Genomic DNA, 25104 nt, shown 5'->3' with positions numbered 1-25104 from the left:
CATGCCAGCTAGCGTTTTTTTAGCTAGGTTTTCTTAGCCCATAGATTTTGTTGTAATGTTTGAGTCAGTCAAATATCACACGAATATACATTAAACATGCAAAATGTTCTCTCCAGCAACAAGAGGGGTGTGAACAGTTTGTGTCATGAAGATTCCTTGTCCCCAGAGAAAGACGTGGCACGCGCAAGGGGGACGCTGGATGTTCCCCAAAGCAGGAAGTAGGGCCTGAGTGCAACTTTACACAGTGTTTCGTGTAAAGTTGCGTTACCTCGATGAGGGCGGTTGGGGGCGTGGGCCAGCTCTTGTCCAGGACTGTCTTGGGGAGGTTCCTGCGCAGCTTCATTAGGAAGGAGTAGCGCACATAATCCAGGAAGTACTCATTCTCAGGACAACGCTCATTATGGCGGTAGATGAAGCCCTTGATGAACCTGAGCGAGAGACAGGCAGACAGAGAGACAGAGAGAAAGACAGGGAGAGACAGAGAAACAGAGAGAGAGCTTTGTAAACACTCCTGCACACATGAATCAACAAATTGATAAGAACTTCTATACAGCCACACACATCACTGCCAAAACCATAGGTGTCCAAAACATGTGTGGATATTGTCTAGGTAAATGATTTCCACTAGTTTCTCCATATGAGTAGAACCCGTATAACTTCAGTAATCCAAGGGAGCCCATTGAGCCGAAAGCAGTGTCACAATAGGCAGTGGTGGATAAAGTACCCAATTTTCATACCCGAGTAAAAGTAAAGATACCCTAAAAGAAAATGACTCAAGTAATAGTAAAAAAAAGTCACCCAGTAAAATACTACACGAGTAAAAGTCTAAAAGTATTTGGTTTTAAATATACTTAAATATCAAAAGTAAAAGTATAAATAACTTAAAATATATATATTAAAATATATTAAGCAAACCACATGACACGATTTTCTTGTTTTTTAAATTTACGGATAGCCAGGGTCACAGTTCAACACTCAGACATAATTTACAAACGAAGCATGTGTGTTTAGTAAGTCCACCAGATCAGAGGCAGTAGGGATGACCAGGGACAATTTTCCTGTCCTGCTAAGCATTCAAAATTTAACAAGTACTTTTGGGTGTCAGGGAAAATCTAAGGAGTAAAAAGTACATTATTTTCTTTGGGAATATAGCTGAGTAAAAGTAAAAGTTGTAAAAAATATAAATAGTCAAGTAAAGTACAGATACCCCAAAAAAACAATTTCAGTACTTAAAAGTATTTTTACTTAAGTACTTTACACCACTGACAATAGGGCAATCTAATGAATAGTCATGAACCTTCTTTCACCATCCTAGTTAAATAAATCTTGTGTCCAGAAGAGCCCCACCTGCGGATGGTGTTGGCCGCCTCCCTTCTACGCTGTGCCCTCCTACAGGCCAGGATGCCCCTCCACCATGCCTGGACCACCACCGCTGGAAAGGGACGCACAATTTATGAATCTACTTGTTATTTAACAAAGTTCATTGAGATCCATTGAAGAGAGAATCGAGACCTACAGTGGGGTAAAAAAGTATTTGATCCCCTGCTGATTTTGTACGTTTGCCCACTTACAAAGAAATGATCAGTCTATAATTTTAATGGTAGGTTTATATGAACAGTGAGAAACAGAATAACAACAACAAAAAATCCAGAAAAACACATGTAAAAAATGTTATAAAATGATTTGCATTTTAATGAGGGAAATAAGTATTTGACCCCTCTGCAAAACATGACTTAGTACTTGGTGGCAAAACCCTTTGTTGGCAATCACAGAGGTCAGACATTTCTTGTAGTTGGCCACCAGGTTTGCACACATCTCAGGAGGGATTTTGTCCAACTCCTCTTTGCAGATCTTCTCCAAGTCATTAAGATTTCGAGGCTGACGTTTGGCAACTTGAACCTTCAGCTCCCTCCACAGATTTTCTATGGGATTAAGGTCTGGAGACTGGCTAGGCCACTCCAGGACCTTAATGTGCTTCTTCTTGAGCCACTCCTTTGTTGCCTTGGCCGTGTGTTTTGGGTCATTGTCATGCTGGAATCCCCATCCACGACCCATTTTCAATGCCCTGGCTGAGGGAAGGAGGTTCTCACCCAAGATTTGACAGTACATTGCCCCGTCAAATGATGCGGTGAAGTTGTCCTATCCCCTTAGCAGAAAAACACCCCCAAAGCATAATGTTTCCACCTCCATGTTTGACGGTGGAGATGGTGTTCTTGGGGTCATAGGCAGCATTCCTCCTCTTCCAAACACGGCGAGTTGAGTTGATGCCAAAGAGCTCCATTTTGGTCTCATCTGACCACAACACTTTCACCAGTTGTCCTCTGAGTCATTCAGATGTTCATTGGCAGACTTCAGACGGGCATGTATATGTATTCTTGAGCAGGGGGACCTTGCGGGTGCTGCAGGACTTCAGTCCTTCACGGCGTAGTGTGTTACCAATTGTTTTCTTGGTGACTATGGTCCCAGCTGCCTTGAGATCATTGACAAGATCCTTCCGTGTAGTTCTGGGCTGATTCCTCACCGTTCTCATGACCATTGCAACTCCACGAGGTGAGATCTTGCATGGAGCCCCAGGCCGAGGGATATTGACAGTTCTTTTGCGTTTCTTCCATTTGCGAATAATCGCACCAAATGTTGTCACCTTCTCATCAAGCTGCTTGGCGATGGTCTTGTAACCCATTCCAGCCTTGTGTAGGTCTACAATCTTGTCCCTGACATCCTTGGAGAGCTCTTTGGTCTTGGCCATGGTGGAGAGTTTGGAATCTGATTGATTGATTGCTTCTGTGGACAGGTGTCTTATATACAGGTAACAAGCTGCGGTTAGGAGCACTCCCTTTAAGAGTGTGCTCCTAATCTCAGCTTGTTACCTGTATAAAAGACACCTGGGAGCCAGAAATCTTTCTGATTGAGAGGGGGTCAAATACTTATTTCCCTCAGTAAAATGCAAATCAATTAATAACATCTTTGACATGCATTTTTCTCAATATTTTTTTGTTATTCTGTCTCTCACTGTTCAAATAAACCTACCATTAAAATTGTAGACTGATCATTTCTTTGTCAGTGGGCAAACATACAAAATCAGCAGGGGATCAAATACTTTTTTCCCCCCACTGTAGGCCTGTATGTATCAAGCGTCTCAGAGAAGCAGTGCTGATTTAGGATCAGGTCCCTTCTGTCAAAGCAATCTTATTCGTTGTGATAACAAATAAAAAAAATGCTAAAAACTGATCCGAAGTCAGCACTCCTACTCTGAGACGCTTAATAATCCATCGACCAACTGAACAAGACGAGCGTAATCGAATAGACATGCACGGTGAATATAGAGGAAGTATATGCTTGATGACACATGGGTCTATAGACGTAGGTGAGAAGAGAAGAGAAGCCTTCCTACCTGATGACCTGAGTTTGCGGTATTTGGTCTTCTGGCTGTAGCCCTTCCAGGATGACTGCAGTTTGCTGGCTGAAGAGAGAGAGAGACAAAAGATGTTCAGAGTGTTCAGATACTCTACTTACTGTATCTTCGAGGAGAGACTACAGTCCAGACAGACAGCAGGTGATGGGCGTCAAGTAAGACCACGTGATGTGACTCTCTCTCACCAAGGCTGTGTTTCCTCGTTTCTAGCGCGTCCTCTGTGGCGAACAGGGTCTTTGGAAAACGGATGAAGATTTTGGATCTGGAAAGCAAACGGAGCTCCAGTAAGCTGGCAGTGTGGCTTTATACAACACACAGGGGCAGTCAGAGTGTTCAACACCGGGGGGGATTTAGTTCAGCCCTGACGAGATAATTGACTTTGGTCACTTAAGCCTTCCCCTGAGAGTAGACAAAGTTATGGGATTAGATCAACACTAAGTGGGCACTGAACTTGTTAGGGAGATGGGATGTAGATAAACAAATGGGAGATACATGTACTGTATGTCACTAGAATTAACACGTGTGTGTGTTAGTCTGCATCTGTGTGTTTGCGTACCGCCTTGACTGTTGTCACCGGATAAGGGTCTCACCTGCCCAGCTTGTACTCCTCAGGTTTGTAACCCAGGTGTTTGACCAGTGTGGAGACTCCATCTGCCAGCTTGCCCTGCCAGCTAGGCCAGGTCTCTGGGCACAGGGACTTATACCTGCCAGGGACGGACAAAACAACACACACAGACACTGGTATATTATATGAAAAATATTCAATTTAGGTTATATCATTAACTTTGAATAGTTGTGGAGATTGACTAATCACTTGCAGGTGTATTGATTTTCTAACATAATTCATGAATCTGCCATTGAATAAACCTATAATGTCAGGGAACGACATTCAAGCCTGATAGGGGCAGGACTAGCTCCGAGCCGGGCAGGACTAGCTCCGAGCCGGGCAGGACTAGCTCTGAACCATAGTCACCTCTGGAGGAAGGTCTCATAGTGGCGGCGGTAGGCAAAGCCAGCTCTCCTCACGCGGAGGTTCTCCATCAGACCCAGGTACTTCACCTGATGCCTGATGAGAACCTCGTCGAACCGTCCTGAGACAGAGAAACCACAGCCTGAGTTAGTACATAACTGGTGAGATTGCAATACATTGTTATTGATGTTTTCTGGGGGTTTTTTTGTTAAATGGTTTGGTGTTACAGTTGTTAGCATACTGGAGCAGTAACGCGTGATGCTTATGCAAATGAAAGAAATAAAACACAATTGATTCGACTTATTCCCAGAAAAGTAGACAATGGACAATAAGGAAGGATGGAGTGAGGAGAGAAATAGCAACAGTAGCAAAGACACAGAAGGCCATCTATTGACAAAGGGCAGCTCGATATACTGAGAAACAGTGTGAAGTACAGTGCTGCCATTGATGTTACTGAACACAGTCAAAACACATGGTCAGATTTAAGAATCGTAGATCCAAGACAGACAAGATGTTAGAAAAAGATATAGAACTGGCACAGAAAAACTAAGTGTGATAGCAGTTTTAAAGCTAATTTCCTGCAATTCTACACATTTTGTCATTGGACTGAGAGAAATTGCAGTGTCAAAGCTAAATTTCCTGCAATGGCTTTTTCCGTGTTTTTATGCTATCTGAATTACAGTTGAAGTCGGAAGTTTACATACACTTAGGTTGAAGTCATTGAAGCTCGTTTTTCAACCACTCCACAAACTTCTTGTTGACAAACTATAGTTTTGGCAAATCGGTTAGGACATCTACTTTGTGCATGACAAGTCATTTTTCCAACAATTGTTTACAGACAGATTATTTTACTGTATCACAATTCCAGTGGGTCAGAAGTTTACATACACTAAGTTGACTGCGTTTTTAAACAGCTTGGAAAATTCCAGATAATGATGTCATGGCTTTAGAAGCTTCTGATAGGCTAATTGACATCATTTGAGTCAATTGGAGGTGTACCCGTGGATGTATTTCAAGGCCTACCTTCAAACTCAGTGCCTCTTTGCTTGACATCAAGGGAAAATCCAAAGAAATCAGCCAAGACCTCAGAAAAGATATTGTAGACATCCACAAGAAAAAAATTGTAGACCTCCACAAGTCTGGTTCATCCCTGGGAGCAATTTGCAAACGCTTGAAGGTACCACGTTCATCTGTACAGACAATAGTACGCAAGTATAAACACCATGGGACCACACAGCCGTCATACCGCTCTGGAAGGAGACGCGTTCTGTCTCCTAGAGATGAACGTACTTTGGTGCGAAAAGTGCAAATCAGTCCCAGAACAACAGCAAAGGACCTTGTGAAGATGCTGGAGGAAACAGGTACAAAAGCATCTATGTCCACAGTAAAACGAGTCCTATATCGACATAACCTGAAAGGCCGCTCAGCAAGGAAGAAGTCACTGCTCCAAAACCGCCATAAAAAAGCCAGACTGCGGTTTGCAACTGCACATGGGGACAAAGATCGTACTTTTTGGAGAAATGTCCTCTGGTCTGATGAAACAAAAATAGAACTGTTTGGCCATAATGACAATCCTTATGTTTGGAGGAAAAAGGGAGAGGCTTGCAAGCTGTAGAACACCATCCCAACTGTGAAGCACGGGGGTGGCAGCATCATGATGTGGGAGTGCTTTGCTGCAGGAGGGACTGGTGCACTTCAGAAAAATAGATGGCATCATGAGGAGGAAAATTATGTGGATATATTGAAGCAACATCTCAAGACATCAGTCATGAAGTTAAAGCTTGGTCGCAAATGGGTCTTCCAAATGGACAATGACCCCAAGCATACTTCCAAAGTTGTGGCAAAATGGCTTAAGGACAACAAAGTCAAGTTATTGCAGTGTCCGTCATAAAGCCCTGACCTCAATTCTATAGAAAATTTGTGGGCAGAACAGAAAAAGCGTGAGTGAGCAAGGAGGACTACAAACCTGACTAAATTACACCAGCTCTGTCAGGAGGAATGGGCCAAAATTCACCCAACTTAATGTGGGAAGCTTGTGGAAGGCAACCTAAACGTTTGACCACAATTTAAAGGCAATGCTACCAAATACTCGTTGGTTGTATGTAAACTTCTGACCCACTGGGAATGTGATGAAATAAATAAAATATGAAATAAATAATTCTCTCTACTATTACTCTGACAATTCACATTCTTGAAATAAAGTGGTGATCCTAACTGACCGAAGACAGGGACTTTTTACTGGGATTAAATGTCAGGAATTGTGAAAAACTGAGTTTAAATGTAGTTACCTAAGGTGTATGTAAACTTCTGACTTCAACTGTACTTAAACATAACAAAATCAAATTGGGGGCCCACACACCATGCCATTTTTTTATTCTCCGACTGTCTAGTTTTTATTTTGGTGATTGTTAGTTCTCAGAGATGATCTTATTTAAAAAATATATTGCTACATATTTTCTACATACTTTATATCTGGTTTTAGTTTTAAGTTTAAGCATTTTACATCCCGAAAAAAAAAACACACACACATACATACATACATACATACATACTTTATTTCAACGATTTAACAGCAGCGGTGCGCCACTGCTAAATAGATATAGGGGAAACATTGTATTCATTAGGCACCAAACGGAAGCAAAGGTACTGAAGCAAGGAGGGTCTACCACAACCAAATCAGAAAAGCTCATTTTCGTTCGCTGTCGAACAACGTTTTGAAACATTTTGACCCGGTTGCGCCCTAATGAATACAACCCCGTTGACAGCACGTTATGAGCAAGGCATCGGTTCCATCCTACCTGCTTGCTTGGCATCGTTGGGCTTGATGCAGCGCACATACGACGGCTCCTTGGACATCAGGATCTCCATTAACTTCGCCAGGCTGGTCTTGAACTGGGTCGCTGCCTGGAGGCAGAGACAGAAGGAAAGAAGAAAGAGTGAGCACCGAGCGAGGGATGTAGAGGAGCAGAAAGAGGAGAGGAGCAGGGAGGACGGCTGCTGGCCAGACTGAGGCTGAGACCGGACAGAACACAGGTCCCAGTGTGCTGGTCACATTGCCCAGGCAGTGACAGGGTTGGGGGCAGGGCCGGCGAGAGAGAATGCGTCGTCAACAATGCACACAAACAGCCAATGGACTCGACACCAGCGACCCACGCACCCTCGACCACCGTGCGTGTGTGGAGGGCAACCGAGTGTCAGGGCATTCCTGAGTGTGTGAGCGGGGAGCAGAGATTCCCCTGTCACTCACTTGACCCCACAGTGTGGAGGAAGGAAGATCCACAGAGCGTAAACAAGTGGCTGTTTGTAAGTGTGTATGAGACAGGACATGTATATATGGGTCTGTGATTGTGTATCGGTATACGCGTTGGGATACATTGTATGACCTTTGCACTCCGAGTGGCTGTTCTCACCGTCTCAGGTCTCTTGTTGTCCTTCAGCTCCGCCCGGTCAAAGCACTGGGTCAGAATCTTATTATCAGACATACACATGACCTGTGGATGGACAACACATGGAGAATGAGTACAACTCACTACGACTAGAACTACCACACTGCTCTTCAAACTCACACATTGCGCACACACACACACACACACACACACACACACACACACACACACACACACACACGGAGAGAGACAGAGACAGAGAGACAGAGACAGAGAGACAGAGTCTACCACAGTGACACAACATAATCTTAGAGTCTAGTTTCCAATGATATCATCCATCTCCCATCTAAATCATTTTGCCATTGTCCTGAACTCTCTCTCTCTCACCTCTTTCAAGTTCCTGAAGAGGAGGTCATTGTTCTTGTCCAGAAAGCCTAGAGGGGGAAGAGAGAGAGTAAGAGAACATGCACACCAAATATGGTTTGCGGATGAAAATGATTACACACACACACACACACACAGTAAACAGACCACTACAAGAAGTACAGGAATATCCAAGGACAAACGTAACATCCTTCCTCTCCCTCTGGTCATCTCACTCTCGCTTCCCCCTAACAATTGATCCTGCTGCTCCATGCGCGCGCACACACACACACACACACACACCGTTGACGTTGTAGTTGACCTCGCCAGCGTAGTGCAGCAGTCTGAACTCCTCTCGGCCCATCACCTTCCGGGTCTTTCCATCGGCCAGCTTGTGACTACGAGGATTACACAAACATTAAGTGACAAATTATTAGGGCACACCATAGCAAACATTATGCAATGGAAAACCAAAACAAGCTTTTCTTATTAAAACACGTTCAGGTATCCCTCCCTGTTGCAGTCTGTTTTCTTCCATTTGGTACCTAATGAACACAACATAAACTCAGCAAAAAAAGAAACAGCCCTTTTTCAGGACCCTGTCTTTCAAAGATAATTCGTCAAAATCCAAATAACTTCACAGATCTTCATTGTAAAGGGTTTAAACACTGTTTCCCATGCTTGTTCAATGAACCATAAACAATTAATGAACATGCACCTGTGGAACGGTCGTTAAGACACTAACAGCTTACAGACGGTAGGTAATTAAGGTCACAGTTATGAAAAGTTAGGACACTAGAGCGGCCTTCCTACTGACTCTGAAAAACACCAAAAGAAAGATGCCCAGGGTCCCTGCTCATCTGCGTGAACGTGCCTTAGGCATGCTGCAAGGAGGCATGAGGACTGCAGAAGTGGCTAGGGCAATGAATTGCAATGTCCATACTGTGAGACAGCGCTACAGGGAGACAGGACGGACAGTTGATGGTCCTCGCAGTGGCAGACCACGTGTAACAACACCTGCACAGGATCGATACATCCGAACATCACACCTGCGGGACAGGTACAGGATGGCAACAACAACTGCCCGACTTACACCAGGAACACACAATCCCTCCATCAGTACTCAGATTGTCCGCAATAGGCTGAGAGAGGCTGGACTGAGGGCTTGTAGGCCTGTTGTAAGGCAGGTCCTCACCAGACATCACCGGCAACAACGTCGCCTATGGGCACAAACCCACCATCGCTGGACCAGACAGGACTGGCAAAAAGTGCTCTTCACTGACAAGTCGCGGTTTTGTCTCACCAGGGGTGATGGTCGGATTCACGTTTATCGTCGAAGGAATGAGCGTTACACCGAGGCCTGTACTCTGGAGCGGGATCGATTTGGAGGTGGAGAGTCCGTCATGGTCTGGGGCGGTGTGTCACAGGATCATCGGACTGAGCTTGTTGTCATTGCAGGCAATCTCAACGCTGTGTGTTACAGGGAAGACATCCTCTTCCCTCATGTGGTACCCTTCCTGCAGGCTCATCCTGACATGACCCTCCAGCATGACAATGGAACCAGCCATACTGCTCGTTCTGTGCGCAAATTCCTGCCAGATAGGAATGTCAGTGTTCTGCCATGGCCAGCGAAGAGCCCGGATCTCAATCCCATTGAGCACGTCTGGGACCTGTTGGATCGGAGGGTGAGGGCTACGGCCATTCCCCCCAGAAATGTCTGGGAACTTGCAGGTGCCTTGGTGGAAGAGTGGGATAACATCTCACAGCAAGAACTGGCAAATCTGGTGCAGTCCACGAGGAGGAGATGCACTGCAGTACTTAATGCAGCTGGTGGCCACACCAGATACTGACTGTTACTTTTGATTTTGACCCCCCTTTATTCAGGGACACATTATTCAATTTCTGTTAGTCACATGTCTGTGGAACTTGTTCAGTTTATGTCTCAGTTGTTGAATCTTATGTTCATACAAATATTTACATGTTAAGTTTGCTGAAAATGAACGCAGTTGACAGTGAGAGGACGTTTCTTTCTTTGCTGAGTTTATGTTTACATATTTTCTGTTGTGTACAGCTTAAAAGAAAACTCCACCCAAAAACTATTAGTCAATTGTTGACATAAGCAAAACATTTTGGGACAGTCACCAATCAAGTTTTCAAGATATGTAACATTCAACAGAGAAATCATCTCCTTATGATGCAGGGATGATTTCTGTATTTTGAAAGTTTTCCATGAATTCGCATGCATTTTGTTCCAAGTGCATTTTTTACAGCCAGCTCTCACGACAACTTCTGTTGCTAGGTTAGCAGAGGGAGGTTTGGGCGTGTGCGTTTGTATGTGCGTAGACTCACGTTGTCAAGTGGGCGTGGCCTCCCACAGTATTCTCCAGCTTCTCCAGGAAGGTGATGTCACTGGCGTCACCTGGCCTCAGGCACTCCTCATCCTGACAGAGACAGAGAGAGACAGAGAGAGACAGAGAGAGACACAGAGAGACACAGAGAGACAGAGAGAGACAGAGAGAGACAGAGAGAGACACAGAGAGACAGAGAGAGACAGAGAGAGACACAGAGAGACACAGAGAGACAGAGAGAGACAGAGAGAGACACAGAGAGACAGAGAGAGACAGAGAGAGACAGAGAGAGACAGAGAGAGACAGAGAGAGACACAGAGAGACACAGAGAGACAGAGAGAGACAGAGAGAGACAGAGAGAGACAGAGAGAGACAGAGAGAGACAGAGAGAGACAGAGAGAGACACAGAGAGACAGAGAGAGACAGAGAGAGACACAGAGAGACAGAGAGAGACAGAGAGAGACAGAGAGAGACAGAGAGAGACAGAGAGAGACAGAGAGAGACAGAGAGAGACACAGAGAGACAGAGAGAGACAGAGAGAGACAGAGAGAGACAGAGAGAGACAGAGAGAGACAGAGAGAGACAGAGAGAGACACAGAGAGACAGAGAGAGACAGAGAGAGACAGAGAGAGACAGAGAGAGACAGAGAGAGACACAGAGAGACAGAGAGAGACAGAGAGAGACACAGAGAGACAGAGAGAGACAGAGAGAGACAGAGAGAGACACAGAGAGACAGAGAGAGACAGAGAGAGACACAGAGAGACAGAGAGAGACAGAGAGAGACAGAGAGAGACAGAGAGAGACAGAGAGAGACACAGAGAGACAGAGAGAGACAGAGAGAGACAGAGAGAGACACAGAGAGACAGAGAGAGACACAGAGAGACACAGAGAGACAGAGAGAGACAGAGAGAGACAGAGAGAGACACAGAGAGACACAGAGAGACAGAGAGAGACAGAGAGAGACAGAGAGAGACAGAGAGAGACAGAGAGAGACACAGAGAGACACAGAGAGACAGAGAGAGACAGAGAGAGACAGAGAGAGACAGAGAGAGACAGAGAGAGACACAGAGAGACAGAGAGAGACAGAGAGAGACAGAGAGAGACAGAGAGAGACAGAGAGAGACAGAGAGAGACAGAGAGACAGAGAGACAGAGAGAGACAGAGAGAGACAGAGAGAGACAGAGAGAGACAGAGAGAGACAGAGAGAGACACAGAGAGACAGAGAGAGACAGAGAGAGACAGAGAGAGACAGAGAGAGACAGAGAGAGACAGAGAGAGACAGAGAGAGACAGAGAGAGACACAGAGAGACAGAGAGAGACAGAGAGAGACACAGAGAGACAGAGAGAGACAGAGAGAGACAGAGAGAGACACAGAGAGACAGAGAGAGACAGAGAGAGACAGAGAGAGACACAGAGAGACAGAGAGAGACAGAGAGAGACACAGAGAGACAGAGAGAGACAGAGAGAGACAGAGAGAGACAGAGAGAGACAGAGAGAGACAGAGAGAGACACGAGAGACGAGGGCAGAGAGGACGAGAGAGACCGAGAGCAGGGGCAGAGAGAGCAGAGAGAGACAGAGAGAGACAGAGAGAGACACAGAGAGACAGAGAGAGACAGAGAGAGACAGGGGCACGAGAGACAGGGGCAGAGAGAGCACGAGAGACCGAGGCAGAGAGAGACAGAGAGAGACAGAGAGAGACAGAGAGAGACACAGAGAGACACGAGGACAGAGAGAGACAGAGAGAGACAGAGAGAGACAGAGAGAGACAGAGAGAGACAGAGAGAGACAGAGAGAGACAGAGAGAGACAGAGAGAGACAGAGAGAGACAGAGAGAGACAGAGAGAGACAGAGAGAGACAGAGAGAGACAGAGAGAGAGAGAGAGACAGAGAGAGACAGAGAGAGACAGAGAGAGACAGAGAGAGACAGAGAGAGACAGAGAGAGACAGAGAGACAGAGAGACAGAGAGAGACAGAGAGAGACAGAGAGAGACAGAGAGAGACAGAGAGAGACAGAGAGACAGAGAGAGACAGAGAGAGACAGAGAGAGACAGAGAGAGACAGAGAGAGACAGAGAGAGACAGAGAGAGACAGAGAGACAGAGAGAGACAGAGAGACAGAGAGACAGAGAGAGACAGAGAGAGACAGAGAGAGACAGAGAGAGACAGAGAGAGACAGAGAGAGACAGAGAGAGACAGAGAGAGACAGAGAGAGACAGAGAGAGACAGAGAGACAGAGAGAATGAAAGAGAGAAATACATTAGCTGGACAGTTGACTATACCAGATGCAGAGGGGCCAAGAGAGAGAAAGGTGAAAGGTCAACTTGAAAAGCTCAGGGTTACATTAAAGACTGACACGGACTCTCACCAGAATGGAGATGATGCCTTTGAACTTCTCCTCCACCAGATCACAGATGATCTTGTTGTTGAAATATTGCACAGGCTCCCACTGCGAGACAGCAAGGAACACAACGGCATCTTTTAATGGCTTGTTTAGAAAACGGAACTGGTGTACATGTTAACGGTTGTAAAAGAAAACATTCACAGAATGCTGAGAATCCAGGACAAGAAGGACATTCTGAACCCACACTTTATGCACATTGTCAATCAAACCTTTATTGACGTTTGCTGCCGCACGCACACACGCAGTTTACCGCCACATTATTATCACAAACACCACAGAACACGGCCCACGTTACACATTGTACAACAATGTCCCCTTTGACGGGTGTCTAACTGGAGGCGAATCTCTCTCCCACGGCCCTCTGCACTCAGCTCCCTCACGGGCTCAGAGTTAGAGTGCTGACGTATGATCAGGTTCACCCTTTTCATATAATCTCAGTCATTATGATCTAAAAGCCAAAACTGATCCTAGATCAGCAGCACTCCTGTTCTGAGATTCTTTGCCAATATGGGCCCTGAACCGTAGTGGAGTGGCCCACCAATCACTGTGTAGAAGGATAGGACCGGACAGAGAAGAAAGAGAGAGGTGGAAAAGGACTAAAAGGAGAGAGAGGGAGAATGAAAAGAGGAAGAAGTGGGAAGAGAGAGAGCGAGAGAAAAGCTAGAGAAATGGAGGAGAGCAGTAGAGGGAGGGTAAGGTCCCTCCAAGATGGATAGAAGCGTCGAGGCAGAGGGCTGAGGGGAGGCAGAGTAAGGAGGAGAAGGAGAAGATGGACTGACAAAACAAAGAGAGCAGTCTCACCGTGATTCCCTCCGCTTCGTACTCATCCTGCTCGGACTTGAGGGTGAGCTCGATGAAGAGCTGCTGCAGCTTCTCGTTGCAGTAGTTAATGCAGAACTGCTCAAAACTGCAACACACACACGATTACAGATTATCTTTTCACGTGACAAGATATTCAACGTAAACTTGACATTAATATATACCGAATCGTAATGACAGTAAATGGTAAACGCTGTCAAAAACACACAGGATTATGGGAAAATGAGTTATATATATATATTCCACTGGTACCTGTTGTGCTGGAAGACTTCAAAACCATAGATATCAAGGAGACCAATGACAGAAGCATTCTTATAAGTCTCATCCTAGATGAAAGAGAACGGTTAACGCTTCATAATAGCTTTCATGAAGAAGCATTCATAAACTGTTTCTAAACAGTGGACAGCCAACAGACTAGGAATAAATGAGCAGGCCATTAATTGTTAACATATATACCTAATAAAGCACGATAAGCACTGTCTAACGATGAACTCACTACAGACATGGACCAGACGCATTACACTATCTCACAGCTCAAACATGCAATAACCTAACCCCTATCAGACAATAGTGTACACAGAAACGCATTGTTGTGGAACCAACAATACTGCTCTGTCAAACACGTAGTATTACAACACATCCACAAGGGGGAGTCCTACCACTGTCTATAAACGGCCAGCTAAGAGGTCAAAAGCGCAGGCTGACAGGAGGGGCAGAAGAATGGGGTAGATATAGGGATATCATGCCAACGAGGGGGATCATCGATCGGTAAGAGGGGAGTTAATGGGGCGTTAGTTAGTTAGGGGCGTGTGGTGTTACCCTGTAAGCCAGGGAGACGTTGATCTTGTTGACGAGCCAGGTGAAGGTACGGCCGTACACGGCCTTGGACAGGGCGTCCCGCGCCGACGCTGCCTGCTCCAGGTTCAGAGGGCTCTTCAGCTAGAGGACAGACACACACAGATCAGACAGAGAGAGAAGAATGGAAACAGTTCTTCTACAATTTCTCAGTTGCCGAGGTACAGAGGAGCCGATTTATGTTGAATATAGAATGTGGAAACGTTCTCATAGAGTTCATTATAAAGAGCATTGACTTAGAGAAGGTTCCAGCCTACCTCTTCCCCTTTGGCGATGATCTTTTTGTGTGTTAGCGCTTCTTTCAGGACCAAACCATCCACACCTAGTAACTGCAACGTCGACAACAAACCTTTAACCCACCTCCAAACTCATTCAACACCAGTATCAAATGTTATTTATCCTATTGAACAGTGATACTACCGAGTTACGAAGAGAGTAATGTGTTATGAGCATCGACAGGGTACATGAGCATCGACAGGGTACATGAGCATCGACAGGGTACATGAGCATCGACAGGGTACATGAGTGACTGAGTGCAGTAAGAGTAGTGTCCCCATGGGTACACTGTAGTCAGGAGGAAGAGGTCCTACCCTAGCCAGGTATTTGATCTGTGTGTCTGTAGTGATGTAGGCATTGCCGCTGTCCTCTCCTCCATACTGAATGTTCCCCAAGTGAAGAACACTGGCAATAATGTTTAACAGCTCCTACACACAGAGACAGAGAGAGAGACACAGAGAGAGAAAAAAAGCCATGTGAACATTAGACATGAGATTAAAGACATTTTATTGTGATGTTCTGAAGATAGTTATCTTGATGACCACAAGTATTAGATTAGGGTATCTTGGACTTGAAGAGTTATAAAATATAATTCAACTAACCATCCTCCCCCACATGCATGCATATACAACATATAGTGAAGTTGGCCTCTTTTTGTGTGTGTGTGTGTCATTGGTGTAGAGTACTTAAGTAAAATACTTTGAAGTACTACTCAAGTAGATGTTTGTGGTATTTGTAATTTACTATTTATATTTTTCACAACTTTTACTTCACTACATTCCTAAAGAAAATAATGTACTTTTTACTCCATACATTTTCCCTGACACCCAAAAGTACTCGTTACATTTTGACAGGAAAATGGTCCAATTCACACACTTATCAAGAGAACATCCCTGGTGATCCGTACTACCTCTGATCTGGCAGACTCGCTAAACACAAATGCTTCGCTTGTAAATTATATCTGAGTGTTGGTGTGTGCCCCTGGCTATCCATAAATACAAATAAAACATAAAAAATTGTGCTGTCTAGTTTGCATAATATAAGGAATGTGAAATGATTTATACTTTTACTTTTGATATTTAAGTATATTTTAGCAATTACATTTACTTTTGATACTTACATATATTTAAAACCAAATACTTTTAGACTTTTACTAGAGTAGTATTTTACTGGGTGACTTTTACTTTCACTTGAGTCATTTTCTATTAAAAAGGTATCTTTACCTTTACTCAAATATGAAAATGTGGTACTTTTTCCCACCACTGAGTACTGTATACATATAACCACCTGCTCTCTCCCTCTTCCCTCACTGAACTGAGAAATACTGAGCTCTGGCCCAAAGCCCAGACTACAGTCATGAAAATGCAAAAGACATCCACACAAAGCACAAATCAGCCCTCTCACCACACACACAAACACACCCTCTCTTCACCCCCTGTCCCAACACACTCACATATAAGATAAGACCACTTTATTGGTCAATATAGACAGTCACACAACCTGCCTATGTACACAAGACTGCAGTGAAGGGGCATACAGCATGCTACTGCACAACTACAATAACAAAACAGAGGGTTGCACCCAAAGCACAGACAGTGATTGGTCAGACAGTCAAAATGGAATAAGTATTCAGTAGTAGTTTTTAAGGTAATCAACAACACACTACCTAAGTGGCTAACATTGTCTGTGTGTCTGTGTTGTAATAACAGGTTCTTACCTCCACCTCGTCCTCGTTGAAGCCGATGACAGACAGGGCTTTCCTCACCACCTTCCAGTCGCTGCGGTCGTTGATGGAGCTCACCTTGGGACAGTTCCCCTGAGAGACCCACACAGACAAAACACTGTTGAAGCCAAAACACCATAATTCTACATTGCAAGTAAAAACATTCCTCAACAAAGCAGCCAACATCTAAATCAGTGTTAGTAAGAAGTACAACAGTAAGGTGTTAGTTAAAATCATCTACCAAGCTGCTCTATGAAGACATGTTCAGACGTTTTTGAAAGATCGGCAGGTTCATGTTTTATCTCTTCCGGCCGTATGCGTACTAATTGTAGGTCCAGCAAACACAGACACGTGCACTCATTTATGCACGCGTGTGCACGTCAGATACTGAACACCCACACATTCATTGGCTGACTAAATAAGTGTTTGTGTGCGTGTTTGCAGAGATATTGTAGGTCTCAGTGGGGGAGTGAGTAGGGAGAGACTCCTTCACCTGAGAACATCTCTATAGCAGCACTAATAACACACTGGGTCCATTAAGCAGGACTCCCACTGGGACAGAGCCAACACACACACACACACACACACACACGAGAGCGAGAGAAGACACACACCTCTTCCTGCTGTAAAAGCAAAAAGGAGAGACTTGGGAATACATCTGAAAAAACACACGATTGCATAACTTTTGACCTGAGCCCCAAACAGCTAGACACATGCTCCGGTCAGAGGTTGGAGACTAGGGAAGTGGCCCATTCCAGACCCAACCACAGAGTGAAAGTCTGCTGCGTCCCACCTTGACGAGGTACTGGTACTGCTGGGGGTTCCTCTCCAGGCCCAGGCGCCGCAGCAGGTCCTCCTCACCCCCCTCAATCAGCTGGTAGAAGATGTGGAAGTTCCTCTCTCCGTGGTTCTGGTGCACCACCCGTGACTTCTCCAGCAGGTAGTTGAGGATGTGGCCCCCTACCGGAGCACCCTGCCGCCAGGAGAGAGGGAACCGGGGAAAGGGGGAGGAGGAGAGGGTGGTGATGCAGGGATACTGAGACAGACAGAGAGCCACATGCAGGTGTACACGCCCCCAGGAAACGAACGCGCCCCGTGGACAGTACAGTAACGTAGGAGTGGAAAAATAAACATATTGTACAAGTTAATATGGAAGGACTGGCAGTGTTTATGTACTGGTTTCCCCCTTATAGGAACATACTCTGTCATTGGTGTGTGTGTGTGTGTGTGTGTGTGTGTGTGTGTGTGTGTGTGTGTGTGTGTGTGTGTGTGTGAGTGACCACTCACTCACCTTGAAGTCAAACTGGATGTCCATGTATTTACCGAAGCGGCTGGAGTTGTCGTTGCGTAACGTTTTGGCGTTTCCAAAAGCCTGGGGTCACACATTGGGATGAAGAGGTAGACAGAAGAGGGAGAGGAGTGGGGAGGGTAGACAGGTGTGTTAAAGTGGTGACAGAGGCTCAGGAGGTGTGCTGGGCTGTGACTGTTGCTGAGACACGGGGCTAGATTACAGGGCAGTGGGTCTGTCTGTCTGGACCGCTCTGCTGTGATCCTAACACATCTGCTCCCCATCTGTCTGGACTCCACTAGTCTACAGCCCATCCAGCCAAAACACACCACAGCTCAATACAGTACACCAAATGAGTAGAGAGCCTGCTTACACTCCAGGACGCGCACGCACGCACTCACACATACACACACACGCACAAATATGATGTCTTGTTTTAGACTGGACCGAGCTAGACACATGCAGTGGACGACATGGTATTTCCCCCTCCAGTATTGACCTCTAGGACAGGGTTGGACTGCAGCAGGCGGTCCTTGACCGTCTCCACCTGGTCGCTGGCGGGACAGGTCACGGCGTAGTACTGCAGGATCTTCTTCGAGGCCTCCGTCTTGCCGGCACCGCTCTCCCCTGAGATGAGGATGCACTGGTCCTTACGCTCCGTCCGCATGGACCGGTAGGAGTTGTCAGACACCGCGTAGCTGGGAGGAGGGACAAACAAACAGAGAGAGAAAGAGCATGAGTCAGTGAAGAACTGTAGTGGAGTGGGACAGCTAGCAAACAGAGGCACTTTGTGTCATCCTCATAAACCTTCAATTTGGAGTGGAGGGGATACAGCAGAGGGGATACAGCGGAGCGGATACAGCGGAGGGGATACAGCGGAGGGGATACAGCGGAGGGGATACAGCGGAGCAGAGCGGATACAGCGGAGCGGATACAGCGGAGGGGATACAGCGGAGGGGATACAGCGGAGCAGAGCGGATACAGCGGAGCGGATACAGCGGAGGGGATACAGCAGAGGGGATACAGCGGAGGGGATACAGCGGAGGGGATACAGCGGAGGGGATACAGCGGAGCAGAGCGGATACAGCGGAGCGGATACAGCGGAGGGGATACAGTAGAGTAGATACAGTAGAGTAGAGTGGATACAGTAGAGTAGATACAGTAGAGGGGATACAGTAGAGTAGATACAGTAGAGTAGAGGGGATACAGTAGAGTAGAGGGGATACAGCAGAGGGGATACAGTAGAGCAGAGGGGATACAGCAGAGGGGATACAGTAGAGCAGAGGGGATACAGCGGAGGGGATACAGTAGAGCAGAGGGGATACAGCAGAGGGGATACAGTAGAGCAGAGGGGATACAGCAGAGTGGATACAGTAGAGCAGAGGGGATACAGTAGAGTGGATACAGTAGAGTAGAGGGGATACAGCGGAGGGGATACAGTAGAGCAGAGGGGATACAGTAGAGCAGAGGGGATACAGTAGAGTAGAGGGGATACAGTAGAGTAGAGGGGATACAGTAGAGGGGATACAGTAGAGTAGAGTGGATACAGTAGAGCAGAGGGGATACAGCAGAGGGGATACAGTAGAGCAGAGGGGATACAGTAGAGTGGATACAGTAGAGTAGAGGGGATACAGCGGAGGGGATACAGTAGAGTAGAGGGGATACAGTAGAGTAGAGTGGATACAGTAGAGCAGAGGGGATACAGCAGAGGGGATACAGTAGAGTAGAGGGGATACAGTAGAGTGGATACAGTAGAGTAGAGTGGATACAGTAGAGTAGAGTGGATACAGTAGAGTAGAGTGGATACAGTAGAGTGGATACAGTAGAGTAGAGTGGATACAGTAGAGTAGAGTGGATACAGTAGAGTAGAGTGGATACAGTAGAGGGGATACAGAGTAGAGGGGATACAGAGTCGAGGGGATACAGAGTAGAGGGGATACAGTAGAGTAGAGGTGATACAGTACAGTAGAGGGGATACAGTAGAGTAGATATAGTAGAGGGGATACAGTAGAGTAGATATAGTAGAGGGGATACAGTACAGTAGAGGGGATACAGTAGAGTAGAGGGGATACAGTAGAGTAGATATAGTAGAGGGGATACAGTAGAGTAGAGGGGATACAGTACAGTAGATATAGTAGAGGGGATACAGTAGGGTAGAGGGGATACAGTACAGTAGATATAGTAGAGGGGATACAGTACAGTAGATATAGTAGAGGGGATACAGTACAGTAGATATAGTAGAGGGGATACAGTACAGTAGAGGGGATACAGTACAGTAGAGGGGATATAGTAGAGTAGATATAGTAGAGGGGATACAGTACAGTAGAGGGGATATAGTACAGTAGAGGGGATACAGTACAGTAGAGGGGATACAGTACAGTAGATATAGTAGAGGGGATACAGTACAGTAGAGGGGATACAGTAAAGTAGAGGGGATACAGTAGAGTAGATATAGTAGAGGGGATACAGTACAGTAGAGGGGATACAGTAAAGTAGAGGGGATACAGTAGAGTAGATATAGCAGAGGGGATACAGTAGAGCAGAGGGGATACAGCGGAGGGGATACAGTAGAGCAGAGGGGATACAGCAGAGGGGATACAGTAGAGCAGAGGGGATACAGAAGAGCAGAGGGGATACAGTAGAGGGGATACAGTAGAGTAGAGGGGATACAGTAGAGTGGATACAGTAGAGTAGAGTGGATACAGCGGAGGGGATACAGTAGAGCAGAGGGGATACAGCGGAGGGGATACAGTAGAGCAGAGGGGATACAGTAGAGTAGAGGGGATACAGTAGAGCAGAGGGGATACAGTAGAGCAGAGGGGATACAGTAGAGGGGATACAGTAGAGTAGAGTGGATACAGTAGAGCAGAGGGGATACAGCAGAGGGGATACAGTAGAGTAGAGGGGATACAGTAGAGGGGATACAGTAGAGTAGAGGGGATACAGTAGAGTAGAGGGGATACAGTAGAGTGGATACAGTAGAGGGGAGGGGATACAGTAGAGTGGATACAGTAGAGTAGAGGGGATACAGTAGAGTGGATACAGTAGAGTAGAGGGGATACAGTAGAGTAGAGTGGATACAGTAGAGTGGATACAGTAGAGTGGATACAGTAGAGTGGATACAGAGTAGAGGGGATACAGTAGAGTAGAGGGGATACAGTAGAGTAGAGGGGATACAGTAGAGTAGATATAGTAGAGGGGATACAGTACAGTAGAGGGGATACAGTACAGTAGAGGGGATACAGTAGATATAGTAGAGGGGATACAGTTGAGTAGAGGGGATACAGTAAAGTAGATATAGTAGAGGGGATACAGTACAGTAGAGGGGATACAGTACAGTAGAGGGGATACAGTAGAGTAGATATAGTAGAGGGGATACAGTAGAGGGGGTAGAGGTAGTAGTAGAGGGGATACAGTACAGTAGAGGGGATACAGTAAAGTAGAGGGGATACAGTAGAGTAGATATAGTAGAGGGGATACAGTAGAGTAGATACAGTAGAGGGGATACAGTACAGTAGAGGGGATACAGTACAGTAGATATAGTAGAGGGGATACAGTACAGTAGAGGGGATACAGTACAGTAGAGGGGATACAGTACAGTAGAGGGGATACAGTACAGTAGATATAGTAGAGGGGATACAGTAGAGTAGATATAGTAGAGGGGATACAGTACAGTAGAGGGGATACAGTAAAGTAGAGGGGATACAGTAGAGTAGATATAGTAGAGGGGATACAGTAGAGTAGAGGGGATACAGTAGAGTAGATATAGTAGAGGGGATACAGTACAGTAGAGGGGATACAGTAAAGTAGATATAGTAGAGGGGATACAGTACAGTAGAGGGGATACAGTAAAGTAGAGGGGATACAGTAGAGTAGATATAGTAGAGGGGATACAGTACAGTAGAGGGGATACAGTAGAGTAGATATAGTAGAGGGGATACAGTAGAGTAGATATAGAAGAGGGGATATAGTAGAGTAGATATAGTAGAGGGGATATAGTAGAGTAGATATAGTAGAGGGGATATTACTACACATTTCCACGCAAATCCTGAACTGTTCATTAGTTTATTATATATTACTTATTATGTGTAGTTCTGTTTTGACCATCTCGTATATGGACAATTCCACAAGGACTACCTTAAACAATTTCCACTGCAAATGTAATACCTCTGATAGCACCATCCCCCACCCCATCGCCCATTTGTCTCTGTCCCTCCTCCATATTCCCTCCCTTCCAAAACACATTTAAAATATATATATTATTCAACCTTTATTTAACTAGGCAAGTCAGATAAGAAAAAAATTCTTAGTTTACAATGGCGGCCTACCCCAGCCAAACCCTCCCCTAACCCGGATGACACTGGGCCAATTGTGCGCCGCCCTATTGGACTCCCAATCATGGCTGGTTGTGATACAGCCTGGAATCGAACCTGGGTCTGTAGTGATGCCTCTAGCACCGAGATGCAGCCCCACATCCCTCTTTTCCCCTTCAGACAGACAGAAAACATTTGGCTTCATAGTTGGGTAGAACGGGGGGAAAAAACACGGAGTCTAGGAGCAGCGAAGCCGGGAATGTCGAGCGCATGGCGGAATTTCCATAATACAGTCCATTGTTCGTCCGTGGTCAGAGAGTCAGAGGAACCGGCCAGGAATTCCCTCTTCCCCTAGCAACTCAAAACAAACAGGGCCGACGTAATGTATGCCGAGCAGACACTCAGAAAACCCCCCGTTACATAACTGTTAGTCCACGACTCAGTCAACTGGGATGGGAGAGGAGGGGGACAGATGGTGGGTTGGGACACCCGGGTTCAGGCTACTCACATGTGGGGAGAGACCTCGTAGAAGTTGACACCTCGGTAGCGCTCCATGTGGTTCTTGGTGTAGATCTCCAGATCCTTGTAGGGGTTCACCGACACCAGGACTGAGCCGATGTACGTCTGAGAGAGAGACAAAGACACCATGAACTCTCTCTCTCTAAGGTGACAACACAGTGGGGGAATGCATCTACATACAAATAGTGTCTCTTCAGCAGGCACAAATTCATGAGGGCAGCAACATGTTACGCAACGGAAAAACAAGCGTTGTTTATTGGACAAGTTCAGGTAGTCCTTCCTCTTTTTGCTTTTGTTTGCTACCTAATGAACATGACCCAGGAGGTGAGTGTAATTGGGGTACGAGTCTTACATAGATGAGGTTCTCCTTGAAGCGCTTGCGGAGGTTCTCCATGAAGGCTGCCTCGCTGGTGTGGTTCTCCAGCAGGACGAAGTCCTGTACACCCACCCGGTCCCTGGCCGTCAGGGCACTCTCCATGGTGATCCGCACCCCGTCACTCCCCAACGTCTGGAGGAGAGAGAAGAGGAGCAGAGGGAGGTCAGCAATAGGAACCATAAAAATAAGGCAGGAGAGAGAAGCAAAAAAAGACCAAAAGACAGAAGAGACATTCTAAGCAGACTCTGGTTAAGTTAGATCATCGTTGCGTGCGAGTATCCATCTCTCAGTGTTCATTTATGCCTGACAAGTAAGCGCTCATCACGGCCCCAGAATCTAGCTACAGGACCCCGGAATCTAGCTACAGTACCCCAGAATCTAGCTACAGTACCCCAGAATCTAGCTACAGTACCCCGGAATCTAGCTACAGTACCCCAGAATCTAGCTACAGTACCCCGGAATCTAGCTACAGTACCCCGGAATCTAGCTACAGTACGTACTTCAACACACACTATGGACACAACGCTTCACAAAAAGGTACCCATTTCCATCAAACTATGACAAAGAATAGTTAGCACAAGCGCTCCCTCTCCCACATTCAATAACATACACGGACAGAAAGATATTGTAGAAAGTGGAGTTTTGCAGTGTTCCATACCAAGGAGCTCTCCTTAGAAAACAGCTCACTTCGTAATCTTGTGCATGCTAGAACTAGAAGCGGAGGAACACCCAACCCGAAATAAAAAAAGTTTGCACTTCCACCAAAGTCTTACGGGCTCCATCCAACGGGCTCCATCCAAGCTAGAATCCCGATCTTAAAAAAATAAAACGTGCATTCAAACACTTAACTTACATCCTTCAGCTCGTCAATGCGTTTGCCCAGGAACCTGTTTTCTACGATGGAGGCTTGAGTTTTACGCACCAGACCGCAAATGTTACCCAGATCCATGGCTTGCTATACAGTAGTCACTATCACTACACAGATCTGTCACTACGCTCTGGAGGGATGCACAGATGATTATGCCAGCACACACACGGGTCCACACACATACACACACTGACTGCACGCACGTTTATTGTTCATTGTCCATGTTCATTACCACACACACTGTACAGAGCAGCTGCATATGTTGTTGTTTTGTTATTGACAGGGTAGGGCCCTGCCCAGGGGAAGGAGAGAGAGAGGTGCTCCTCCTCCTAATTAAGGGCTGCAGTAGGTGAGGCAGCTGTTGACAATGCAGCTTGTATCACAGAGGAGAAAAACAGAGAGAGAGGAGGGATGAAGCAGACAGAACGCGTGAGTGTAGCTGAGGAGAGGAGACGGGAGAGAAACGTGTGCCAGTGTGTGTGTTGCCAGGAAGTGATTCCATTCCTTATCCAGCATCATCACTGTACTCAACGTTCCAAAAACAACTCCCTGCTTCACACAGTACCCTACCCTGCTACCTCTCTCTCTCCCCCTCTCCCTAAAGCAACAGTGAGTTATAATGAGAGATGACAGGAGAGATAGTGAAGTAGTCGCAATAGATATGTCCCAAATGGCACCCAACTCCCTATATAGTGCACTACTTTTGACCAGGTCCCTTAAGGGCTCTGGTTAAAAGTATTGCACTATGTAGGGAATTGGGTGCCAATTGTGACGACCCGTGGTTGTTAAGAGCTCTACACAGTCTACGCAAACTAGGTCGACGGAGGTTCCAAAAAAAATCAGCCGTACATTTGAGCGCAACAGAGACTGACCTTCGCCGGCCCCGTTTGTGAAGACTGCGTAGCGTCCTTTAGACTTTAAACCTAATGAATTGCCTCTGCTTGAGGAGTCTCCACACACCAACACCTAATAGCACCATTTAATGTACTTCAGCGTTAGGACTTAATGGCGGGCGAGTTGTTCCAGCTTAATGATTCCTACAGGAAGTAGGATCTCACTGAGATCACCCTGTTGTAGGAGAACCTTCCTGTAATGCAGTGTATTTGAGGTTCAAAAAGGCTTCTGAAGTTTGGAATTTCCACTTCGAAATTTCAGACTTGATTTTCCCTTACAAAAAAATGTATCAA

General features: G+C 46.0%; 1 protein-coding gene across 4 annotated transcripts in view; it reads right to left on the bottom strand.

Annotated features, from left to right (window-relative positions):
- Positions 1 to 25104, bottom strand: part of LOC106580786 (unconventional myosin-Ic) — a 77977-nt gene that overhangs the window by 5219 nt on the left and 47654 nt on the right. For all 4 annotated transcript variants that reach the window (XM_014162197.3, XM_014162196.3, XM_014162199.3 and 1 more), the window contains exons 2-24: positions 23026 to 23181; positions 22663 to 22778; positions 18341 to 18539; positions 17845 to 17925; positions 17347 to 17526; positions 16548 to 16646; positions 15145 to 15258; positions 14812 to 14883; positions 14519 to 14638; positions 13952 to 14025; positions 13682 to 13787; positions 12845 to 12925; positions 10481 to 10572; positions 8435 to 8529; positions 8156 to 8202; positions 7793 to 7873; positions 7181 to 7286; positions 4386 to 4503; positions 4003 to 4116; positions 3598 to 3674; positions 3392 to 3460; positions 1348 to 1432; positions 269 to 428 (exon numbers count right to left, since the gene is read on the bottom strand). In XM_014162197.3, the coding sequence (XP_014017672.1) occupies positions 269 to 428; positions 1348 to 1432; positions 3392 to 3460; positions 3598 to 3674; positions 4003 to 4116; positions 4386 to 4503; positions 7181 to 7286; positions 7793 to 7873; positions 8156 to 8202; positions 8435 to 8529; positions 10481 to 10572; positions 12845 to 12925; positions 13682 to 13787; positions 13952 to 14025; positions 14519 to 14638; positions 14812 to 14883; positions 15145 to 15258; positions 16548 to 16646; positions 17347 to 17526; positions 17845 to 17925; positions 18341 to 18539; positions 22663 to 22778; positions 23026 to 23181 (2442 nt within the window). The remainder of the gene's footprint in view (positions 1 to 268; positions 429 to 1347; positions 1433 to 3391; positions 3461 to 3597; positions 3675 to 4002; positions 4117 to 4385; positions 4504 to 7180; positions 7287 to 7792; positions 7874 to 8155; positions 8203 to 8434; positions 8530 to 10480; positions 10573 to 12844; positions 12926 to 13681; positions 13788 to 13951; positions 14026 to 14518; positions 14639 to 14811; positions 14884 to 15144; positions 15259 to 16547; positions 16647 to 17346; positions 17527 to 17844; positions 17926 to 18340; positions 18540 to 22662; positions 22779 to 23025; positions 23182 to 25104) is intronic.

The sequence above is a fragment of the Salmo salar genome, chromosome 20, assembly GCF_965601325.2.
Source record: "Salmo salar chromosome 20, fSalSal1, whole genome shotgun sequence".
Classification (NCBI taxonomy): Eukaryota; Metazoa; Chordata; class Actinopteri; order Salmoniformes; family Salmonidae; genus Salmo; species Salmo salar.
Note: the sequence above shows the minus strand (reverse complement) of the source record. Positions and strands in the feature narration are given on the sequence as shown.